This window comes from Lissotriton vulgaris, chromosome 10, assembly GCF_964263255.1.
Source record: "Lissotriton vulgaris chromosome 10, aLisVul1.2, whole genome shotgun sequence".
Lineage (NCBI taxonomy): Eukaryota > Metazoa > Chordata > Amphibia > Caudata > Salamandridae > Lissotriton > Lissotriton vulgaris.
The window spans coordinates 1,092,663,188-1,092,686,442 of record NC_141698.1 but is presented as its reverse complement, the minus strand read 5'-3'; the positions used below and the strand labels follow the sequence as shown (position 1 = coordinate 1,092,686,442).

General features: G+C 47.5%; 1 protein-coding gene across 2 annotated transcripts in view; it reads left to right on the top strand.

Annotated features, from left to right (window-relative positions):
- KCNH8 (potassium voltage-gated channel subfamily H member 8) overlaps window positions 1-23,255 on the top strand; it is a 960,407-nt gene that overhangs the window by 719,084 nt on the left and 218,068 nt on the right. For both annotated transcript variants that reach the window (XM_086942172.1, XM_086942171.1), the window contains exon 8: window positions 12,851-13,048. In XM_086942172.1, the coding sequence (XP_086798298.1) occupies window positions 12,851-13,048 (198 nt within the window). The remainder of the gene's footprint in view (window positions 1-12,850; window positions 13,049-23,255) is intronic.

Genomic DNA, 23,255 nt, shown 5'->3' with positions numbered 1-23,255 from the left:
TGACTGGGGTCCTGGTTAGCAGGATCCCAGTCAGACTAGTCAAAAAAACTGTAAGACACCAGCAAAAAGTGGGGGTAACCATGAAAGCAGATCTTACTTTCCTACAGGCTCCCATTGCTGAATTAAATTGCAAAAAAGTGCCCCATATCTGCAAACTGTGGCAGTTTTGAATTTGTAAAGACAATCTGTCTAAAAGTTTTGCAAGGTGTGGAAGAATGCATGGATTGGAGCTTGATGTAGACAATGCTTGTTTTAACATAAAGGAAATCAACAGTAAACACTAGCCCAGCAGACCAATAAACAGGCCCACAAATAGCCAGGAACAATCAGCCCACACATTGACCTGTTAGACTGGCCGGGTGGGCACTGCCTGAGTGCCCTATAAGCCAGTACAACCCTTGGAGTGTCTCCTAAAGGGGCGTTGGGTCACCATTGGACACATGGATATATATGTCTAGAGGAGGGGCCAGATGCAGGAAAAGACTCAAGAGAAGATTTATATCTGCATGTAGGGGGTGAGGGAAGTCAACTGAGGGATGATAGCACCAAGAGAAGGAGGGAATACAAGCATGTGTCGTAGATCTCCAGTTGGTAGCGCAGTAGGACAATAATGACATTTCCAAGCAACAGATAATTATTGATCTGAATGGAAGAAGAAAACAATCAGTGTCAACAAAAATTTATAGTGCCTGCCAAAAATTCCATTGAGTGGCTATTTCAGATTCTCGAATGATGTCCGTCACCTGGGTCAATCAACCCGTAGCACACCCCTCCAAGCTTTTGCATGTCCAGATCACAAATGGTTTAGCAACAAAATTGTTCCCATCCGGCTCTGTTTATGGGTGATTTGCTCCTGGTGTCCGGAGATCTGCGCTAGTGCGGCTCTGCAAACTAGACCAGATGGATTTGTTCCACACTTGACTCCCAGGCTAGCAAGGGCGAGCAGTCAAAGTCTTCTCTGGGATGTAGGGTGGAGGGTAGAGACTCAGAAGTCAAGCAATCAAAACAACAGACACAATTATTGACTGTCCAGTCCAGTGCTAATTATAGTAAAAAGAGAAGTTCTTTAATCACAGCAAAATTAAATTCTACACATAGTTATGGAGGTTCAGCCGCATGGTTTTAACAACACCTCTATGGGGCTCTAGCCTAGTACAAGTCTCACTCTATCCACTGCGGCCAAATACAGCCCCTATGTTGCCACAATATCTACAGTGTTCTTGCAGCCATACAGTGGTCATAGGCAAGAGTGTGGCACAGGGTTGAGCTCACACGAAGGCTGTGTAAGCAACAGCCATGTTCAGTAACCCATAGGTCATTTGTTCGGCTTGTGAGCAAAAATGTTCATGATAGAAGTCATTAGTCTCTTGAACCTTCAAGTTCTTCAAGATACTGTGTCTCAATCTTTGATTGCAGGCCTTGTGGTACCTGCTCGCTGAGACAAGACTCAACATGGAGATCAGTAGAGCGCTCCTCACAACCAGTAAGTGTCTTCATCCGCTGAGATCAGAATTGTGAGCAATGGCTCTGTCTCTCGGTTCTTGCCACTGGGAACAAATAGCGTTGCAGCCCTGGGCAACTGAGGTCTCCAGGCTGCAGGTGCTGGGCAGATCAACAGTCCTCCTGCAAGATGCACAGACCTCTGGTGATGTCCTTTCGCGTCTGGGAGTCTGGCTGTCAGACATCAGCCCTGGATCACAGCTTCTCTTTGAGAACCTGAGGAGCACTCCCAGTGGTATGGTTTGTGTCCCACTTTATTCTCATTTGCCAGAATTTAGATGCTGATCCACTGGGTAAAGTCCAGGGACCGGTGTGCGGTGGGACCTTTTCAAATTTCATTTTGTGTCTGCATTGCAGGCACAGCCTTTGTGCAGTGTGATAGATGTCACGGTAGGCCGTGATGATGCCCGGCTCCAGACAGGGGTATCTAAAAATATGGGCACTCTGAAGGGTGAAGGCTCTTCGCCCGGCTATCATCAACCTTCCTGAAGTAGCAATGAGGGAAAGAGAAGAGGGCAGGCCCCGCCTAAAAACTTCCCACCCTTGAAGCCAAAGTCAGATGACTCCACTCCACTGCCATCGCCCGCACTGCCGTGCTCAGGAAGGGGGCACTTGCATTGTCTGTGGACGCTGTACTCCATCCTCCATCTTGTCCCATATGAAACCAGGAGCAATCTAAAATGGATCCCAGTGGCCCCCGCAATCACAATCTTGCTGCCGTGCATGCCTTACATACATGGACTCAAAATGCATACCAGATGTAGGAGAAAGGGTTTGAGTGTCACATGTATGCAAAACCATACACAAGTGAGGACAGTACCGTCCCATGCATCCGCGGAATGACCACCGGCGGCAGATCATTATCCCACCTCGCCGCCAAGACATGGAACACCCTCCCTATCCACCTGCGACAGACCCAGGACGTGCTGACCTTCAAGAATCTTCTCAAGACCTGGCTGTTCGATCACTAGCTGCTTCATCCCCCTCTAGCGCCTTGAGACCCTCACGGGTGAGTAGGGCGCTCTACAAATGATTGATTGATTGACAGTAGGCACCACTGTACTCAGAGGAAAAAGGTATGTTCAGTGCCATGAATCCACAAGCTTGGTATGTTACCACCGCCACTTTATGGCAACAACCCAGAGCATGGACAGTCGTCCTATGTCAATCTAGAGGTCACGCTTCGTGCATCCTCCAAGTTCACAGGACAGGTTGTGTCCCTTTGCCTGGCCTGTGCAACATTGCACATGCTAGGTTAGTATGTCCACTAGGACAGGTATATAGGACACCAGTTTCATATGCAGTCGGTCACTCAGGGAAGGGGTACATTACCATGCAGGGAATATTTACTCTTAATGCTACATTAAGAAATAACATTTTAGAGACTGAGCAACTTACTGTACACTCAAATGGACTATTTTCTGGAACTTAACCTTAAGACTGAGTGTGCTTTACAAGAATGCATGAGTGAAAACAAATAAGTAATGGCTACAATTCAGAGTCGCGATTTACAATCATGACTTGAATCCAGAGGGGCTGACTCTCCGTCTTGCCCCCAATCCTCTTTCAAAGGAAACTCCTTTATCTATGAAGTAAAAGATCTCACTTACTGGTTTTTCAATCAATTAACCCAATGTACATTTGATTTTTGGGGTAATTTCCAACTCTATTCTCCCATCATAACCTACATTTTTATTGCCTACCAGAGTGTAGACACAGTTCAAAGTTTTAAAAAAAAGCTGAGATCAATGCCAGCTTTAGCACTGGTGGTGCCTGGTGCAACAATCTTTTTCGGCACCCCCTCTTCCCCTCCCCGCTGACCTCCTTCTCCGCTGAATCCGTCACTACCACCCTTCAAAGGTGCTCCTCATCTCTTCATAAAACATGAGTTTCTAGCCTACATCCTGCGGTTTGCATGCAGCTCTTTGATGCTACTTCATAGCTCAATGCACTATATTAGGATTGTAACTTATGAACTGCAAGTAACGAAAGGATCTCTCTGACTAAAGCACTAACCCACTAAGCTAATTACATAAAATACAATTCTGTGATCTGTATACTACAGGTGCTTTGCAGCAGGCTCATTAACCCTTTCTGCTACTTTTTGGTGAGTCAAAACTGCCATTAGACAAAACTCCACCTCTTTCTCTCTACAGCAGGTACATTAATCACCAGAGTTATCTTGACATTTTAATTATTGCTTGAATATTTCTGGGCACCCAAGGAACTCTGCTCTGTGTGCTTTTAAAATCATTCTATAGATCAAAATACAATGCCAGTTCTGCACCCTCCCTCCCCACTGCCCAACACCCAGTGTGCAGACACCGTTTGCACCACCCTAAAGACGGCCCTGGGACCTTTCTCTTATTAAAGTAGCCATATATGGGTGCTACGAAATAATTAAAGGTACAGGCAGAGTGTCTGGCTGCAGATTCTGTGTGGTATCTATACCAGTGCCTAATTTGAGCCTGTGGTTTCTGGTGCTCTGCACCGGCCTTTAATTGTCAACACCGGCACGTATGACAGTCTGCCACATGGTGTCACTGTTTGCCTAATTTAGAGACAAGCACAAGAACAGTTGTTTTGTAAATATATTAAAAATTAATAATACCTGCAGACAAAGCCATTCTTGTTGCCTTGAGGGTTTGGAATAGCAAAAATGTCACACTTGTAGGAAGGCAATGATTGGAAGCTGTGTTGATACTGTAATTGGCAGCCCCGACAGTGGCAATGGGCGTGCAAGCTGCACTGGCCTCTTGATGAGGGCCCTGGCACATCGGAGCATACGTAAAACAGGATGACGGAACGTGGCATTGAGCAAAATTTGCTAACACCACTCTCTGCCATTCTGAATACACAGGAATGCCCCGTATTTACAAAGATACGGAGCACCCCTATGTTTCCCCTAGCACTAGTGCCGTGGCTGGACTGAGAACGCAAGCCAGCCTGGGCAATGAAGTCGGACCGGCGGGAGAGGGGGGCCGCAGGGTGGTGCTGGTGGGAAAGACTTCTGCTGCTACTTTTATTTTGTTACAGCGGTCCGATATTGCAGCACTGCTGCAGAACCGGCCCAGTTACAAAAAACCCAGCCCCCACCACTCCAAACCCACCCCCCCTTCCGGCCGACCAGGAAAACGCCTGGTGCCTGCTACAGCCAGTACGGCCCCACTAGCGCTAAATTAAGCTGCCTAGCGCCAATGCATGCACCCTTGCACCACAGTGCAAGGGTGCCTGCATTGGGGGGAAACTTGTTTATGTGCAGGAAGGTGCCCCTTCCTGCACTTAAACATTCACAAATGCTGATTTGTAACTTCTATGTGTGCTGCATTCGTAGATGCTGCAAATCGTCATTTCTTGTTTATGTGCAGGAAGGGACCCCTTCCTGCACATTAACAATCCAAGGCATTTCGCTGTTTCTATGTGTGCTGCACAAAGCAGCACACAAAGAAACAGCAAAAATTAGGAGAAATAAAGCTTTTCTCCTCGTTTCTCCATGTTAAGACCAGGTTTTCCCAGGTCTTAATTTTGGCGGTGCCTTCTATGTACGCCACCCCTTGTAAATATGGGACAGCTTCAAAATCAATGGCTGTTGCAGCGAAACACCCGCAGCAACAGCCATTGCCCACTCCTTTCATGCTAAGTATAGCGTGAAACAGGTGCTTTAGTCACAAGGAGGCGTTAAGCCCCGTTAAGTGGCTTAATGCTGCATTGTAAATAAGGTGAAGCCCGTATCGCCACCGGAATGTCGTTAAAAGTGACATTCCTGTGGCGATAGGGGCTTGTACACATGCCCCTTAGTTATGCAAATTAAGCTCTTGGGGCCTCATTTATGAAAAGTGACGCATCGCTGCGTGAAAACAGCAATGCAGCACTTTTCATTGCACCCTCCTTGCGACATGCTGGATCCATCATATTTACAGCATGACGCATCATGTCGCAAGGAGTTACAGATACATCAGTATTTCTGACGTATCTGTAGGCGTGAAAATTATGCATTGCTGGATGCAGTCTTACGCCTGCTGTGAGGCAGGCGTAAGATATTGACACATTTGCATCTTAGAAGTGGCGCAGTGAATTCTCATAGATTTCACTGCGTCATTTCTACGAGGCTTACTTGCGTCAGAACGCTCACCCTGCATACATTATACCTGGCACAGGTATAATGTGGTGTATGGGTTTACAAGGTGACCCATCACTTTGTAAATATGATGCAACATGGTGCATTTTTTACACTGCTGGTTCGTCACAAAAAGTGACCCGCCGGCGGCGCAAAAGTGGTGCAAGGGCTCATAAATAGCCCCTGAATTCTATACTGATTCGTTATGATTTGTCCGCCATATTCTTATCCGTAGTGGGTGTAGTTTGGAAGTCAATGGAGGGCTTCTCTCTATCCGCCCGCTTTTATGCACAGGATACTTTTCCAGTCACCGTTGTGCACTAGTATGCTTAAGTACCGCCATTTTGAAAGTTTAACCGCATGACCCCCGGGAGCAGCGTTTGACCCCCGTGGCACAAAGACCTGCCTCGGCCACTGATGCAGCGGACAGGCCCGGGGCTGCAGGTTGCCCAACTGCTCGACTGCTCGTGTTCACCAGTAGAGTCATGAATCCGGTCAGCGGACGTCACAGGCAGGGGGGGGGGGGGGGGGTAGGGAGGGAGGGGTGGTGGGGGTGTTCAGAGCCAGAGAGGCACGTCATATTAACCTTTCCATAATAAATCTTGACCAGAACCCACTTACTTCAAGCCCGGTGTTCCGAGAAGCAACGTTCAAAGGAAAAAAATGTTGGTGCTAAAGCGATAAAGCATCCCTGCGCCGCGTTCTCCAGAGCAGCAGAATCAATCGCCCGAGTGACGCGGCCTGAAGCGCGAGCGCCTCCGCGCAGCATCACGCGCAGGGAAGTGCTGAGTCCACAAAAGCGCTGGGATGGAAAGGCCGCCGCGTCACTGGAGCATAAAACAGCGGAAATAAAACTGCACTCTGCGGTTAATTGTGCTCTTTATTCAAACGCACAGGCATTAAAAGCGTTTCTTTAGATTGTGGGTCGAGAGAGGTTCGGAAAGTGCTTTACCATCCCGCTTCAAGTCCCACAGTCAGTCCTGTCAAGAGAAGTGCGAGCACCCAAGGTGTGACAGGAAAGGGAAAAAAAACAAATTAGGAAGTCAGAGAAAGTGTTTTCCGTAAGGAAAAATAGCATTTTTGCATAGTATTCAGGGCGCATAATATTCTGACATACAAATGTGGAATGTTACTTCCTTAAACATTTTCTATGTTTAATGGAGCATAAACATCCCCCGTGCCATCTCTACAGAGTGCTGCCTCTAACTGGCCATATCAAGGATGAGCAGGCCTAGATTTGTGCCAGATTTTCATGATGGACAAATAGAAAAAAATTCAGGGGCAGATTTACGAGGACTGGAGCATCCCTGCATATTATATTAGCCGGGTTGCGCCAGTAAAGATACGACACGCAGGAATACTCTTGCGCCACCACGGATGCGTTGCATTTAGAATGCAGCGCACCGTGGCGCAAGGATAGCCAGATGGGTATCGCATCTTCTGGTGTAAGGGCGGCGCATCGCTGGAGTCGCGACGCATCTCCAGCAATGCTCAGGACGCCCTATACCTAACATGCTGCGTCACTCCTTACGCCTGCTTCAAGCAGCATGGATGTAAAAGTGACTACGTGAAATCTTGTAGATTTCACTGCGTCACTTTTACGGGGCTTTCTTGCGACGGAACGCCCACGCTGCATACATTGTACCTGACGCAGATATAATGTAGCGCAGGGCTTTACAATATGACGCATCTCACTAGATGCGTCATGTTGTATATCTGCCGCATGGTGGCCCATGGTTTACGACGCCGCTGGGTCACAGAAGTGACGCAACGGTGTCGTAAACATGTCGCAAGGGGCTTGTAAATCTTCCCCTTAATGAGATGTATCTAAATGGGACTCCCTTCCATAGTCATTGCACAGGGTCTGGGTGTACTGGTAATATGGTGCGCGCGGAGTATGTGTGCCTCACCAGGCTCAGTGATCAAATGCAAGATGGTGTGTGTGTGTGAGAAATTGGGTTACTGGTTGAGGGGGATACAACCCTACTCAAGCAGCGACCACAAACCTTGTCAGGGAGGGGCACAAGCAACCCCCAAATTAGCCTGTGCTGAATCCTATGGTCGTTTGGCACAGAGCAGACTGGGTTAATTGAGAGGCATTGTGTAAATAAAGTTCACAGCACTTAAAACAGTAATAAAGTGAAACACAAAACAAGAAAAATCACAGACGAATTTGGAAACAGAGGAAAAATTTTATAAATAAATCAAGACCAAAAAGTTCAAAAAACGAATCAGTAGACCCGGACATATGCACTTTTAAAGATTTAGGTGAAAATATTGCCAAAAAGCCCAACCACTATGCTCAGCTATCTGTTCATGCGAAACCAGGGGAAAGTCACAAGTTAAGGTTAACCATGACGAAGCGCAGGTCAAATACAGGGACCAGGTTATTACAGCTGAAAAGTTAACTTCTCAGTCCAGTGCAGAGTCCCATCTGCAGAGGAGGGGACCGCGAGGAGGACGGAAGCTTCGCAGACGGTTGTCATTGTAGTTCGAAGAGCAGGCCAGGTGTCACAGATGGTCACCACTGTAGCGCGAAGATCATGTTGTCCTTGCGGGCGGTCCGGCTGGAGCTTCACGATGGCGCTCCCTGCGAATAGTCGATGCTGTAGCGTGAAGGGTTGGGGTTATAGAACTTCACGTTGGCAGGCAGTGCCAGTGACAGGGTTTTGTTGCTTACACGCTCACTCGTGAAGAGCCCACAGACTTTAATTCAGCTCCCTTGAGACCACACCAAGTGTCCAGAACCTGAGGGGCACAAGTTGAGATACAAGGGCTTACTCCAGCTGGATCTGGGCGTCGGTTCAGCCTGTTAAGTCCCTCTGGCTCTGAACAAGGGGTCAGCAGACCAGCTCTTGGAGTCAGTCTTGGAGTCCTGGGTTCAGGTGCAAGTCCGATCTCTGATTCAGACAGGAGGACAGCAGAGCAATAGGGTCGCAATCCAGCAAGGCAGTAGTCCAGCAAAGTGGCAGTCTTTTCAGCAGCACATCGGTCCTCCTACCTGGCAAGAGTCTTTACAGGTCCAGAAATTTACTGAAGCGTTGGTGGCAGAGGTCCACTGTTTATACAAGGTGTCTCCTTTGATGTGGGAGAAGCTTCTAGAGATTTCCCTTTGAAATGCACAGCTTTCCTGCCTCCCCTGCCATGGCTCCAGACTAACTACAGGGGTTATGCAGTCATTTGTGTGACAGCAGGAGTAGGCCTTTTAAAGTGTAAATAGGCTTGTGCGCAAATCCACCTTCCTATCCTGCCAGTGATGGCCCTTCAAGGCACACCTAATCTCTCAATTGTGTGTGGTTTTCTAGGAGGAATACACAAAGGCCAACTGCCAACTACACCCAGTCATGTGACCCAGTGACAGGTTGCAGGCACTAAATTTCTAAGGCAGGAACATGCCACCTTTCTAAAAGAGTCATTTTCAAAACTGTAATTTAAAATCTGACTTCACCACAAGAGAGGGTTTTTCATTACAATTCCAAAGACACCAAACTTGAACTGGCTGCCTGTTCACATTTGGAAGTTACTGTTTATTTAATGTAATAAGGTAACTCCAAAGTTATCATATGGGGAAGGTAGACCTTGCAGTAGTGAAAAACCAATTTAAGAGTTTTTCACAACCAGGACATGTAAATTAAAAAGTACAGGTCCCGCTTTTTGAATATACTGCACCCTGCCCTCTGGTTTGTCCAGGGCCAACCCTAGGGGTGGCTTGCATATATTAGAAAGAAAGGTATGAGCCTGACAAAAGTTTTTTTGCCAGGTCATAATGGCAGTTTAAAAACTGCCCATGCAGGCTGCAATGGCAGACCTGAGAAATGTTTAAAGGTTATTAAGTTTGTGGGACAATCAGTGGTGCAGGCTCACCAGCAGCATTTAACCTGCATCACCCGGGCACAGTATGGCCTGTGGTTACAATGCATTTGATTAATACAAATATATAATAAGCTAAGAGTTAGGCTAATAATATGTGAATGTGTCTACTTCATACACGTATATGTTTGCCACACATTGTCACTCAGAATCATATACAAATATGTTGTTAACACATGATTAATAATATTATGGAGCATTACATTAATGCTGCACCAATATCATACCTATGTATGTGTGGGGGGTATCTTTTAAAAGATAATTCTTGAACCTATAGATATTTAATTAAGATGTTGAAATGTATCTTCCTGCTTTATGGACATTCACCTTCACACAGTTGTTATCCTGACAGTCTGGTATGGGTCTTGCCCTCCTGGAACTATGGTGCATACCCCTGGTTTATCTTACGCCACAGACTAGCTCAACCGTAAGACACATCAGTCTCTTTACTCAAACCACAGAATTTAACTCACTCGTCTAAATCGAACAGCACAGTCACACAACTGCCCATGGAGGAGCGGTTCAACTCTCCAATTCCGCAGAGCACACAACTCATGCATAGGATGGGAAAGGGGGTAGCCAGCTTGGTGAGCCCCCATCCTTCTTTGCAGCTCGAGGGGCCTATGCAACATTTCTCCCTGTGCCCCCTCGGAAAACAGAAAACAACTTGGAAAATACCTCTTGCTTTTTCAGTTGAGAATTTTATTGGCCAAGCTGGCAAAACACCCGACTACCAGCTGAATACTGGACACTGGGCAACTCTTTAAAGAAATACGCAGCCCTGCAGATGGCAGGCAACAGTATGATACAGATGACAGGCGCATCCCATGCAAGCCTTTCCAGGTACTACTCACTTTATAAACCTCAATCAAATCCTCTCAACAGACATCCTGGCATGTGATGTTACAGATACACAGATTATTGGTGAGGTTTCCCGTGTGTATTGTATTCGTTTCTAGTGGTCACGATGGATAAAAAAAGATGAGAGATAGACCAAGGGATCCAAGAGGAATAAAGGGAAGAAAACAGCTGGAGGGTCGGACTTGCACAAAAGATAGACCCCTTCACCAAAATAAAAGTGGCTCCCATTAGTGAAGAGGAAAGCTAAAAGAGTGGCCCATGTTTGCAAAGCTGTAGAGGTTCTGAACTTATAAAGCGTTTGTAGAAGTGTATTTCAAGGTATATTGCATGGATGTGAGCTTGTTGCAGTCAATGTTTGTTTTAATATCATGGAAATCAACAGTAAAAACCGGCCCAGCAGGCCATAAAGTAGGCCCACAAACTGTCAAAAAACGTTCCTAACACTGACATGTCAGAGCAGCGCTGCCTGATAGGTCAGTCTGACCCTGACCTGCTATAAGAGAGGAATACAGGTAGAATAAGTACAGTAGCGACAATTAGCACATTCTAGCAGGCCCTAAATGGTGTTAAATGGTTGGGAAAGCCCTTGAGTAGGAGTGGTGGAAAATGTTTTCTTCTCGTAGAGTCTCCGGGATATCTGATTGCCAGACTCCAGGGTATCCAGGCGGCAGCAGCGAAGCTTGCTCTGGCTCGAGCACGCCGCTCCTCGACCACACACAAGCACTGGCGGAGTTGCAATGGCTCCCAGTGACTCAAAGGATTCTGTTTAAATCCTTATGTATAGTCTTCAAAGCACTTCATGGACAGGGACCCAAACTGCTCCAAGACAGATTCCAATGGTAGGAACCTATACGAAACCTTCGCTCATCCTCTGCCAGTTTTGCCAGGATTCCCATGATAAAGAAGGTAACCCTGGGGGGAAGATCTTTCTGCATGGCAGCTGCTCGCCTCTGGAATCATCTTCCACTGGAAATCAGGAGCACACAGAATTTATTGCTGTTCTGTAAGAGACCGGTACAAAAGGGGGCGGTGATGGACGGAGCATCTGAACCAATCAGACACTCACACCCAGTCAACAGATTTGGGCTTAATCCATCACCGTTCTTTAGCCCACTCTGCCACTCCAGTCAGACATGGCCATATGCAAATCAGTCTGACCCTGTGCCTCATGGGAATAGTCCAGCCCGAACTGCCAAGCCATGCCTTCCCTGGACCGGAAACAAGCTTCCTAGGACTGGTTTCTGGCATTCCAGCCGTCTTCAGCCAGGCTTGCTTGAATCCAGTGGCAAAGTGAGCAAAGGACTCACGTCTGAGCAAAACCTGCCAACTTATGGCGAACAAAGTGGTACAAAAGGGGGTGGTGATGGACGGAGCATCTGAACCAATCAAACACTCACACCCAGTCAACAGATCTGGGTTTAATCCATCACCGTTCTTTAGCCCACTCTGCCACCCCAGTTCAGACATGGCCATATGCAAATCAGTCTGACCCTGTGCCTCATGGGAACAGTCCAGCCCGAACTGCCAAACCATGTCTTCCCTGGACCGGTCCTAGGAAGCGGGTTTCCGGTCCAGGGAAGGCATGGCTTGGCAGTTGGTGATGGATTAAACCCAGATCTCTTGACTGGGTGTGAGTCTTCCCATGAGGCACATGGTCAGGCTGATTTGCATATGGCTATGTCTGAACTGGGGTGGCAGAGTGGGCTAAAGAACGGTGATGGATTAAACCCAGATCTTTTGACTGGGTGTGAGTGTTTGATTGGTTCAGGTGCTCCGTCCATCACCACCCCCTTTTGTACTGTTCTGTAAGAGACTCAAGACGTGGCTCTTCCCTAAAGTTTGATCCCTGACTTTGTCACATTGTTCTCCACTTTAGCTGCCCTCCTTTCATATTAGTCGCCTCTCTCATCAGCTCCCTCCTTATGTCTCCGCGCCAGGATGCCCGCGGGGTTGCAGTGCGCTCTATAAATGACATAAATAAATAAATAACATAATTTTTTACAAAAATACATCAAGAAAGAATGACAAAGAAAATAGCAAGTTGTTGTGTTCTGGTGTGAGAGCAAAGAGAGATCTGTGGAGTGGGTTGGACTGTGATGGGGCAGCGGAGAATGACATGGAAAGACTAGACGGTCCTTGTGGCCCTCATCTGCAGTCAATATATAGATATCTGTGTAATGCTGCCTATAGGTCACACTTGATTAAATAGTCCGTAACCGCATTGACAAGAGTACTGTATGGTTTACAAAACGTCTTGTTACTTGAACGTTTTGTGTGGCTGTGGACAGACAGGAAACAACCTACACTGATATGCCTCCTATCGAAATGGCTTATTAGGACAGAAAACGAGCTCAGTGAACGAGAAGTAGCTGCTACTTGTTTGTGAATTTCATCCGTTGTTGCCAAACAATTCCTACGTCTCTGTAAATGGTTGCCTGTTTGCCTTGCAGCGAAAAGTCTTGAAAACAAAATAGTTAGTCTTTCTTCTATTCTGATCTCTAGGCTGGCTTCACGAGCTGGGGAAACGGCTGGAGTCCCCCTTCCAGGCCAACAATACCTTGGGGGGGCCTTCACTCCGAAGTTCATACATCGCCTCGCTGTACTTCACCCTGAGCAGTCTCACCAGTGTTGGTTTCGGAAATGTTTCGGCCAACACCGACTCAGAAAAGATCTTCTCCATATGCATCATGTTGATTGGTGGTAAGTATATTTTTGCAATATAATTTTGTTTTGGTTTGACCTATAATGGTGTTTGCGCCATTCATGGGGAACATATTGTATTCAACACATATTCTAAGGGGTTAAGACTCAGCTTCCTGCACTGTTGGCTTCTTTGGTCCAGGAACCTTCACCCATTGCCTTGAGACTATAATAATCACATCTTGAATAAGCTCAAAGGCTTCTCTTTGTATTGGCTGCTTGGTTGTATGCTTGTGCTTTCAATGGAATGCAGCAAGGACCATTTTACATCTCAAAAGTACAGAATGTCATTAGATAGTTAATTAATCAACACAACATTTAAAACATTTGTTTGCGCTACTGCAGAGATGCTTCCATAGATTTTGACATTGCTTGAACATGATGTCAAATCTGTTGGCTTTGTCAATTATTAGTAGGGGGATTAGTAGTAGGAGTGGATGAGATGGGCTGGTGCCATGTGACCACGCGCTGAAGATTTTGATTTCTTCAACAGTAGACATGTCCACCAATTTAGCCTTTATCTTGGTCACAGCTTGAGGGTGCACCGAACTTTTGCTACTCATTGCGCCAACCTCATTTGCTTTACTTGCAACCTCAGGCTGGCATTGCTACAAGAATAGGTCTACCTTAGATGTGGCATGCCTCTTCCTGCATGTGTTCATATTTGTCTTCTCCAGTTGAAGATGAAATGACTACACCTTCCATAGGTTATATGAAGGATAAAGCCTGTGGTGTAGAGAGTAGCAAATTGACCCCATATTATCAGTAAATATTTAAACTATGGGGCCTATTACGATTGCAGTTTTTCCGCATCCTCCGGGCCGGCGGAAGCCACCGCCGGCCCGGAGGATGTGGAAAAACCGCAGCGGACCTACCAAAGACCCCCCGCCACATTAGGATGGCTGGTGGGTCCTGGTTTCCATCCGCAGCTTTTCTGCCGCGGTTGGCTTACAACCGCAGCGGAAAAGCTCTAATATGGTGACGGTGTCTCTCAGACACCGCCAGCCATATTAGGATGGGCTTTAAAAAATGCTTTTCCGTGGCTGTTTTTTTCCGCCGTGGAAAAGCATGTGGAACTTCACTGTGGGGGCCCGTTGCGGGCTCCCTGGGTGAAGGGGGGCTGGGGGGTGCACATGGGGGGTACCTATGGTACCCCCCTGCATTTGTATGCAGAAATCGGTAGGCACCGCACGGTGCCTGCCGCTTTCTGCATACAAATGTAATGTATGCATTTTTACCATTGCGGCAGGTGCAGCTTGAAGCCGCACCCGCCGCAATGGTAAAAATAGAGGATGTGACCGCCAGGGTGGCGGTCACATCCTAATTGGACAGGAGGGAACTCCGCAGGCCATGCGGAGGTTCCCTCCTCCTCTATGGTCGCGGACAGACTCAAGTCCGTCCGCGATCATAATGGGCCCCTTAGTTTGGTTCATACAATTTTGAGCACTGTGTGTCAAAAGGATAGTCAACAAATATAAACTCTATGGTGCTCTAACTAGCAAGGATAATTTCTGTGGTCCGAGTGAGAAACAAAGCACTAGTGTGAAAATAAATGCTTGTGTTACTTTATATCATTGTCGTACAGAGTAGCTAACAACAGCCGATATCTCACCCTACTTTACATTTAGGGAAACAGAATACTTAGTAAATGCTCAGTAAAATGCTCGACATAACTTATAAATTAATTATCAGTGAACACAAATTAAGAGCATCAAAAAGTGAGAATAGGAAGAGAACGTTCCCTTTGCAAGATGTTACCCAGGGGTTACAGGCCTTTAGTCAAAAGGACTTCCTGTGGCATTCATGGCAGCATTAAAGAAAGAGGAAACACACTAAAAACACAAGAATACATGAAAGATGTGCGCTAATGCATCATAGGACATATCTTTCTGTTGCCATGTAAACCAATTTTGCGGTATTGTAAATAAGAAAGAAAAAAACACCTGAGGACAGTCATGAGTTCGAATGTGGCACTGATTTATGAAATTTTTTTTTCAAACAATAGATTGAGCACACTTTGTGTTGAGTAGCACCGTTTTGGAATCCTGACCCTTTAATCCAAGAGCACCTGGTATCCTGGGATTTGTAGTTTGATTTTTTAAGCAGGCCTATAAATGCGAACATGCACCCCATTTTAGGCATAAACAATCAACGGTGCTTGTGATAACATGGTTTTGTAAAGCAGTGTAGCCTTGCACATCACTTTATACTGGACACAGGGCCTCAAGCACTCTCCTGAGTAGTCCGGTAAAAAGCTAGCGGTCTATCTGTGAAGCACTGGGTGCCATGAGAGAAGTTTAGAGGAAAGTTACGAGGAATGTCCCAGTTGTTTCACATCGAACATGCAGCTGCTCTTAGGCGTGAACTGAGACAGAAGGATGTGAGAGAGTTAGTCAGTCTCGTGAATGATACTCGCTTACTCTTGTGTAGCTTATGCCTGAGTGATTGGTCACTTAGGCATAAGCTTCCAAATGCAAGGTGGCTGTGCAGGAACTTCAAATGACTTCACAATGATTGGGGTTGAGGGAACTTGAATTGTTGAGGGAGCTTGAAGCACGGGCTTAGAGGGGGACATTCTAATACAAAACGCGTACCCACAAAAGAGCAGCTCCAGTGCTATTCACAAACTACGCTTCTAAAGTTACTACAGGCCTGAGAGTGTCAAAACAGGCTCAGATGTGCCCCAACCCAGCCTTGGAACAAGTCAAGCACCACACAGAGCTACCCGACGGCACTGCAATGCACTCCCACAGAACACAACGGGGACAGGGAAACATAATAACACCCCATAGGATCATGTTCAGCAAATGAAGTTAGTTCCATATTTAAAAATACATATATTCGCAAACTCCAGCCAAAAAAGAGCAAAAAGTGTGTACTCCAGTGACTGTGTTTCTCAGCAGACGGCTACACAAATTGTGTTTCGGCTTGAGGTGAGCCTTGAACACTTTTAGTAGAGTGGCTACTTTATCTTGCTGAGCAACGAGGTGAGGTTGTGGAGTGGAGATTTTATATCACAGCCAGGTTCCCTGTTGGGGGACATGCAGTTGCGTTCTAGATCAGCTGGAGTTCTGTATTCAAATAGGTCGCCATGTTTATGGAGTAAACAGAGGGTAAATGTCAGCTCTGGCAAGTGAGACTTGATTGTAAGCTAGCATAAACAGGAGGATCTTTTTTTATTATCCTATAACATGGGAAAAGCTGGGTCTGGCCAAGAACTTTATTTTGAGGGGCCAGTAATCATCAATCTTAAACCCTAAATTGTGTATTGAAAACACAAGGGCTGGGCAGGTCCTGTGGCATTCTATCAAATAAGGTGAGCCCCAACCCCTCACTGCTTGCAATCTCCATCAGGTCACGCGCAGCATTTAGAAGAATGTGGGCTGGTGCCGGCTGCCTTCTGCAGAATGCTTAGTACAGACATTTACAGCATCATCAATGAATATGAGCCATTGATTTCTCCTGGAGGTATTTCCTGCAAGTAGAATTGCAAAATGGTCTTAAGGGCTGGAGACATCCCTCTAATCAGATTAAATATGTAAATGGAATTCCCATATCCTATTCAACTGCAACACAAAAGAATTCTTTTATGGAATAACTTTTGAAGATAATTACCTTTAGCATAGATTTAATAGGTTTCCATTTGACTGATGCCTTAATGGCGCCAACGGTAAAGTGAATTAAGAGCCAGTTTATGCAAATGAGTCTGTCAGACACATTTATCTGTATTTATCAGAATTACAATATATGTGATTGAATAGTATTAATCTCATTATCTTGGACCTTTTTTCAATTTTGATAGCTAGTGCAATTTTGAATAACTGAAAAAAAACACAGACGGCACATTGTCACATTTATTCTTATTTTCGCTGACAGGTACGGAGCAAAAACTTTTAGAGGATTCCTTGTGGGATTTGCCAAGAAAATTGCCTTTTCTCTAAGGGGATCATTAGCCTCAATTTGGCACTTCCCAAAAAACTCATAATTCTGGCATCTGAGCGGCTATTCTACTAAATGAACATTTTAAAAATCATCATAATTTAAGAATGGGGGTGTTAGGTTATAAATTACGATTTATGATCTTGATATGTGTACTACTGCAGACTTTGACCCTAGGCAATTTAATAATGGTTATTGAGCATGGATGTGGTGTGGGCCGCCTTTCTACACCAACTTAATTTAATAACACACTTTTCCTGACCTCAGAGATGTATCAGCCTCAGGAAAACTGCAGCTACCTATAAGGGAATGTACATTCAAGACCATAGCTTGTAATCTCTCTGACTGCAGCACAGTTTGAAGGTGAGAACACATTTGCAAATGGGTGTTGAAGTGTTGGGGTTGTGTAAGAGTGTCTCCTGAGGTCCGCCTTCATCACATTTAAGAAATCCACTTTCGGTCTTATTATGAGTTTGGCAGTCTGTGGAGCGCCAAGCTCACAGTGGCGCGGCTGTGGGGGTCCACCCAACGCTGCACTGGCAGTCTGACCACTGTATTACAAATTTGGCGGTCGGACCGCCATTGGACTGTCACAACCGCTAGGGAACGTGTTCCCTGGTGGTGGTGCAGAGGTCCGGGGCTTACACTATGCTGGTGGTGCCGCTGCAGCACCGCCATGCATATTACGAGTTTCCTTACCACCTGCCGTCTCATGGAGGTTCCTACTCCATGAAACTGCTCGCAGTCAGGAAACACAGGGGGCACTACAGGCCCCCCCTAGCCCTATGCATGTTGGTGCATGCAGGGTGGCACATGTTGTTCCCACCTGTGTGCATGCACCCCCAGTTCCAGCACGGCATGAAGTTCACAGTCCAGGCTGTGGTGGAACACTCTGGGGTGGTCCCGTGGTGATTGTAATGAAGTCGACAGTCTAGTAGTTGGGGGGGGCGGAGCGAGTTGGGTTGAGGGGAAGAGGAGGAGTTAGGACAGGATGAGGGCAGTTAGAGTAGGGACAGGGCTGACACTGGATGTAAGGAATAAAGCTCCAGTTGAATCATAATCAGTGTCTGTGATTATTAGTAGCGCGATGCTGCAACTGGCGACGAGAGTGGGATGACTTAGCCCACAGCTCACAGAACCCCACGAGGACACCCTGTCCCAGGCAAGGTCGAGGAGAAAGCTGCCAAGTGAAGCTGAGCTGCCGCCTGAGGAGAAGAGGCCAGCAGCAGGTGACCTTGCCCCTCCAGAGACCGTGAGAGAGCCGAGAGAGGCCGCAGGAACGAGCGCTGAACCGCTCAAAAGAAGAAAGCCGATCGCGCCGAAGCGCGACTCACGCCAGAAGCGTGTGCCTTGGGTGAGTCCTGGAAGCGCAGAAGTCGGGAGCCCACTCCGACCCTACCTTGCACCCAAGAGCGAAAGAGAAGTGCCCCAGCATAGAGGACGCTGTCCCTGAAGGCCCACTGGCGAGCACCGCCGAGCGCATTGAAGTCAGGGCTCGAGTGCCCGTCGATGTCGGAAGACCTCACGCCTGATGCGTGAGTCTTGGCATGCTGTCGCAGAAGAAACGCGGGAATCTGCAGAATAAGGCGGGAGCCCACCCCAATCTCACCTGGTGATAGCAGCAGTTGGGGAGAAGCAGATCCTGACGTGTGCTGCCCTCTGAAGTCGCCTGCCGGTGAGTCCAGAGTGAAAGAGGACCGAGTGAGCCATGACAGAAAGCCTTGTGTGCATGCAGTGACGGCGGCCATCTTGGAGTCAGGCAATTTTCAAGACAGACCCCTTGATCGTTGTAGAGTGGCCATTTGGAAGTCAGGCATGCAGATAAACAAGCATTGGCGAGAAGAAGTAAACAAGCAGACAAGAGTAAATAAACAAGCATTGGTGAGAATAAATAAACAAGCATTGACGATAACAAACGTGAGTGAACCACAAAACACGAACATTGACAAACGCAAGCAGTGTGGTGAAGAAACAGACACAAGCAAAGAAAGAGTGAAAGGAAAGCAGTGACACAATGGTGACCCCCGACACCTCACCACAGCGGAAGCCCCTTGTCGCGGGAGGATCACACCTGCGAGCTCCGGAACCTCTGACCGTGACCACGGAAGGGAGCATGGGCCCCAAGTGGCAAGAATGGCTAGAAGACTTCGAAGATTATGTTGAGGGATCCAAAGTGACGGCAGACAAAGAGAAGTTAATTGCCCTCCGCAACCTAGCAGGCCGGGAAGTAAGCAAAATAATCAAGGACCTTCCGCATGCAGATACTGGAACCTATGACAAAGTGCGTGAGGCACTAAACAAGAAGTTTCTCCAAAAAAGAAATGTGGACTATGAGCGCCACGCATTTCATCAAGCGCGTCAAGGAAAAGAGGAAGCAATGAGTGCATTCATCACCCGGTTACGACGGCTGTCGAGACACTGTGAATTTGAAGCCTTCTCGCCTGACGCTGCCATCAAATCGCAAATCATAGCCGGCTGTCACTCAGAAACACTCAGGAGGCGGCTACTGAGAAAACCCCACGAATTGGAGGAGATTGAAGAAATGACTCTTATATACGACCATGCGGAGGAACACGCCGCCACCATTGAAACAGGACACAGTGTCAGTCATGAGCAAGCACACCGCGTTCAAGAACAACCTCGTAGCAGAAGGAAGTATTCGCAAGAGAATCAATGGAGACCTAGACCGTCATCTCGCCAACGACGCCCGGAGTACAGGAGAAGAGAACCAGGGCGAAGGGACCGAAAGCCAGAAAGGACTAAACGATGTTATCGGTGTGGATATGACTATCCTCATATAGACACCTGTCCAGCCATGGGTCAGCAATGCAGGAAATGTGGGCGATCCAACCACTTCGAAGCAATGTGCGGGGACTATCACAAGGAAAGGCGAAGTGAAACAACGAGATCGTCCCGCTCAGACACAAGAAAACATCACATATGAGCTGTTCAAGGAGAGTCCATGCGGTCACAAGGCTCATCACATTCCAGCCGAGAATCACGCAGGTCAAGATGGGAACGCAGATCTCCATCTCGGGACTCGAGATCATCGTCCTCCAAAGACTCGGCTTACACCGTGGAATACTTGAACATGATTGCGGATCCTGATCAACTGAAAAAGTATCCACGCCTAGACATTAGAGTGGGGAATCACGACACCAAATTTGTAATGGACAGCGGAGCCTCGCTGAACTATATTCCAGTTACGGAACACGAGAAATTGATCCCGAAACCCCCACTGACTTTTGCACCAGTCCGCGTCTTCACGTGGATGTCCAAAAAACCACTCCCCTGTCTGGGTAAATTCCACACAACACTTACCCATGACGACATCACCATACAGGCGGTCATACATGTCATCAAGGGGCCTGAAGCCGACTGCGTACTCAGCCTCTCCACCGCAGAGCGTCTTCGTCTGGTGGAAATCTTATTCAAAGTCAATGACAATCAGAACTGTGTCAGCAAGTTTCCCAAATTATTTCAAGGCCTAGGCAAGCTGAAAGGGTGTCAAATTCATCTGCACATTAACGAACAGATCAAACCCATTGCGCAGCACCCACGGCGTGTTCAATTTCATCTTCAAAGTGCCGTCGAGGACGAACTTCAAGAACTCCTATCCGCAGACATCATAGAGCGCACGGATGGCCCGACCCCTTGGGTGTCGCCGGTGGTCATCGTACCTAAGAAAGGGACTCCCAACAAGGTGAGACTGTGCGTTGACATGCGCCTACCCAACACCGCAATTGAAAGGGAGCGACACCCTGGACCGCATCTGAGCGATATGAACGCTGCACTGAATGGCGCAAGGGTTTTCTCGAAGCTAGACCTGAACAAAGGTTATCACCAGCTAGAATTAGACATCAAATCTCGCTACATCACCACGTTTGCAACTCACCTAGGACTTTTTAGGTACAAACGGCTGAGCTTTGGTGTCTCGTCCGCCGCAGAAATCTTTCAGGAGGCAATCCGTCAAATCATTCAACACATCCCCAACACCTTGAACTACAGGGACGACATCCTGGTCTATGGGTCTGATGTTCGTGAGCACGACATCGCTCTTGATCGTGTTTATCCATGCCCTGTTGGATGCGAATTTGACGTTGAACAAGGAGAAATGTGAGTTTCACCAGGCCATTTTGAAATTCTTTGGCCACATTTTCTCAGATGAGGGCATGAAGCCTGACCCAGACAAGATCGCGACCCTGAATAATACCAAGAGCCCGCAGGATGTCAATGACTTGAGGTCTTTCTTAGGGATGGCCAGCTACTGTGCCCGCTACATCCGTGACTATGCGACCATCAGTCACCCCCTTCGGATCCTTACCAAGCTTGGTCAACCGTTTGACTGGACCCCTGAGTGTGAGCGGGCGTTCAAGGACATCAAGCGTGCTGTGGAGTCGGCCGACAGCCTCTCGTACTTCAACCCTCAACGGAAGACTGAGATCACCGTCGACGACAGCCCCGTTGGATTGGGGGCCATCTTGGCTCAATACGATAACGACTCTGACCACAGGCGGATCGTTGCCTATGCCTGTCGCAGCCTGTCTGATCCCGAGAAGAAGTACTCGCAGCCAGAGAAGGAAAATCTTGCTGTGGTCTGGGCATGCGAACACTTTCATGTCTTCATATATGGCAAGCACTTTACCCTGATCACTGATCATCAGGCGTTGGTCACCATCTACGGCAACCCGAAATCCAAGATGCCTCCGAGATTTGAGAGATGGGGTCTCAGACTTCAGGAGTACACTTTCACTATTGTTCATAAACCGGGGAAGGCGGAGAACCCGGCTGACTACATGTCCCGCCACCCTCAGCCATCTTCAGAATCCAAACCATAGATTGCTGAGGAGTATATCCACTTCGTGGCTGACCAAGCATTGCCACCTACCATTCCCATGGACGTCATTCGGGAGGTCACCGCCCAAGACACCATCCTGCAAATGGTACTCCACCGGATCCAAACTAATCGGTGGAGATATAACCCGCAAGAAGAAAACACAGACCCCACAATCCGGAAAGAGATACAAGCATTCCGGCACGTCTGCGATGAATTGTCGGTCACCACCGATGGAGTCATCCTGAGAGGTCAACGACTTGTCATCCCCAGTCAACTACGGCAGGGAGTTATCAATTTAGCCCATGAAGGCCACAGAGGAGTAGTATCTACGAAGCGAGCTCTACGGGAACACGTCTGGTTCCCCTTTCTTTACCAAATGGTGGAGTCTACACTGAAGGATTGCCACCTCTGCCAGTTGACCAACAAAAGCAATCCACCGGCACCACTACAAATGACCACCCTACCCAGCGGAGTGTGGCAAGAAATTGCCATGGACTTCTATGGACCGCTGCAGTCTGGAAAATATGTGGTTTCCATAATCAACGAATATTCACGATTTCCCATAGCACAAATAATATCGTTTATAAGCGCCTCCTGCACTCTCAAGGTGCTAGATGAGGTATTTGCAACATGGGGTGTCCCCAAAGAGGTCAAGACGGACAATGGGCCCCCATTCAATGGACACAAATTCAGTGCATTTGCAAAACACATGGACTTCAAGCACAGAAAAGTTACACCACTCTGGCCACAAGCAAATGGCACCATTGAAAGATTAATGGCTACGATCAAAAAGACATTTCAGCAAGCCACTGCTGAGAAGAGAGAACTGCAGGCCGCCCTGAATGAAGTTCTCAGAGCTTACAGGACAACTCCCCACTCAACCACCGGACAATGCCCCGCGACCCTCATGCTAGGACGGCCAATGAGAAATCGCATCCCGACATGGGAAGGTGCTTTGCAAGCGGTGTCGCCAAGTCACATTCACCAGAAAATGGCTGTGACTGACAAGCACAACAAGGACAGAATGAAATCATACGCCAATGCCAAAAGGAGAGCGAGGTCTCCATCCTTGCATGAAGGGGACCATGTCTTCGTCAAACAGGATCAGCAGAAAAAGACTGACTCCCGATTCCGTGATGAGCCACTGCTAGTTACCCAACAGAAGGGCACTATGCTGACGGCGGAATCTGAACAACGCCGAATCACCAGGAACATCTCCCACTTCAAGAGGTGTCCGCGAGACATGAAAGGACCCGGGATGAGCCCGACTGGCACTCTTGCACTTGAAGAACCTGACCTTGGTGATGCAGAAGGCAGAGATCAGCAGAATGGGCTCGTGCGTGTGTGTCCACTAGGACCATGTCGTTGCGGCCACGTCGTGATATCCAGCCACCAAAGAGACTCATTGTAGAAATGGACTGAAGCACTGTT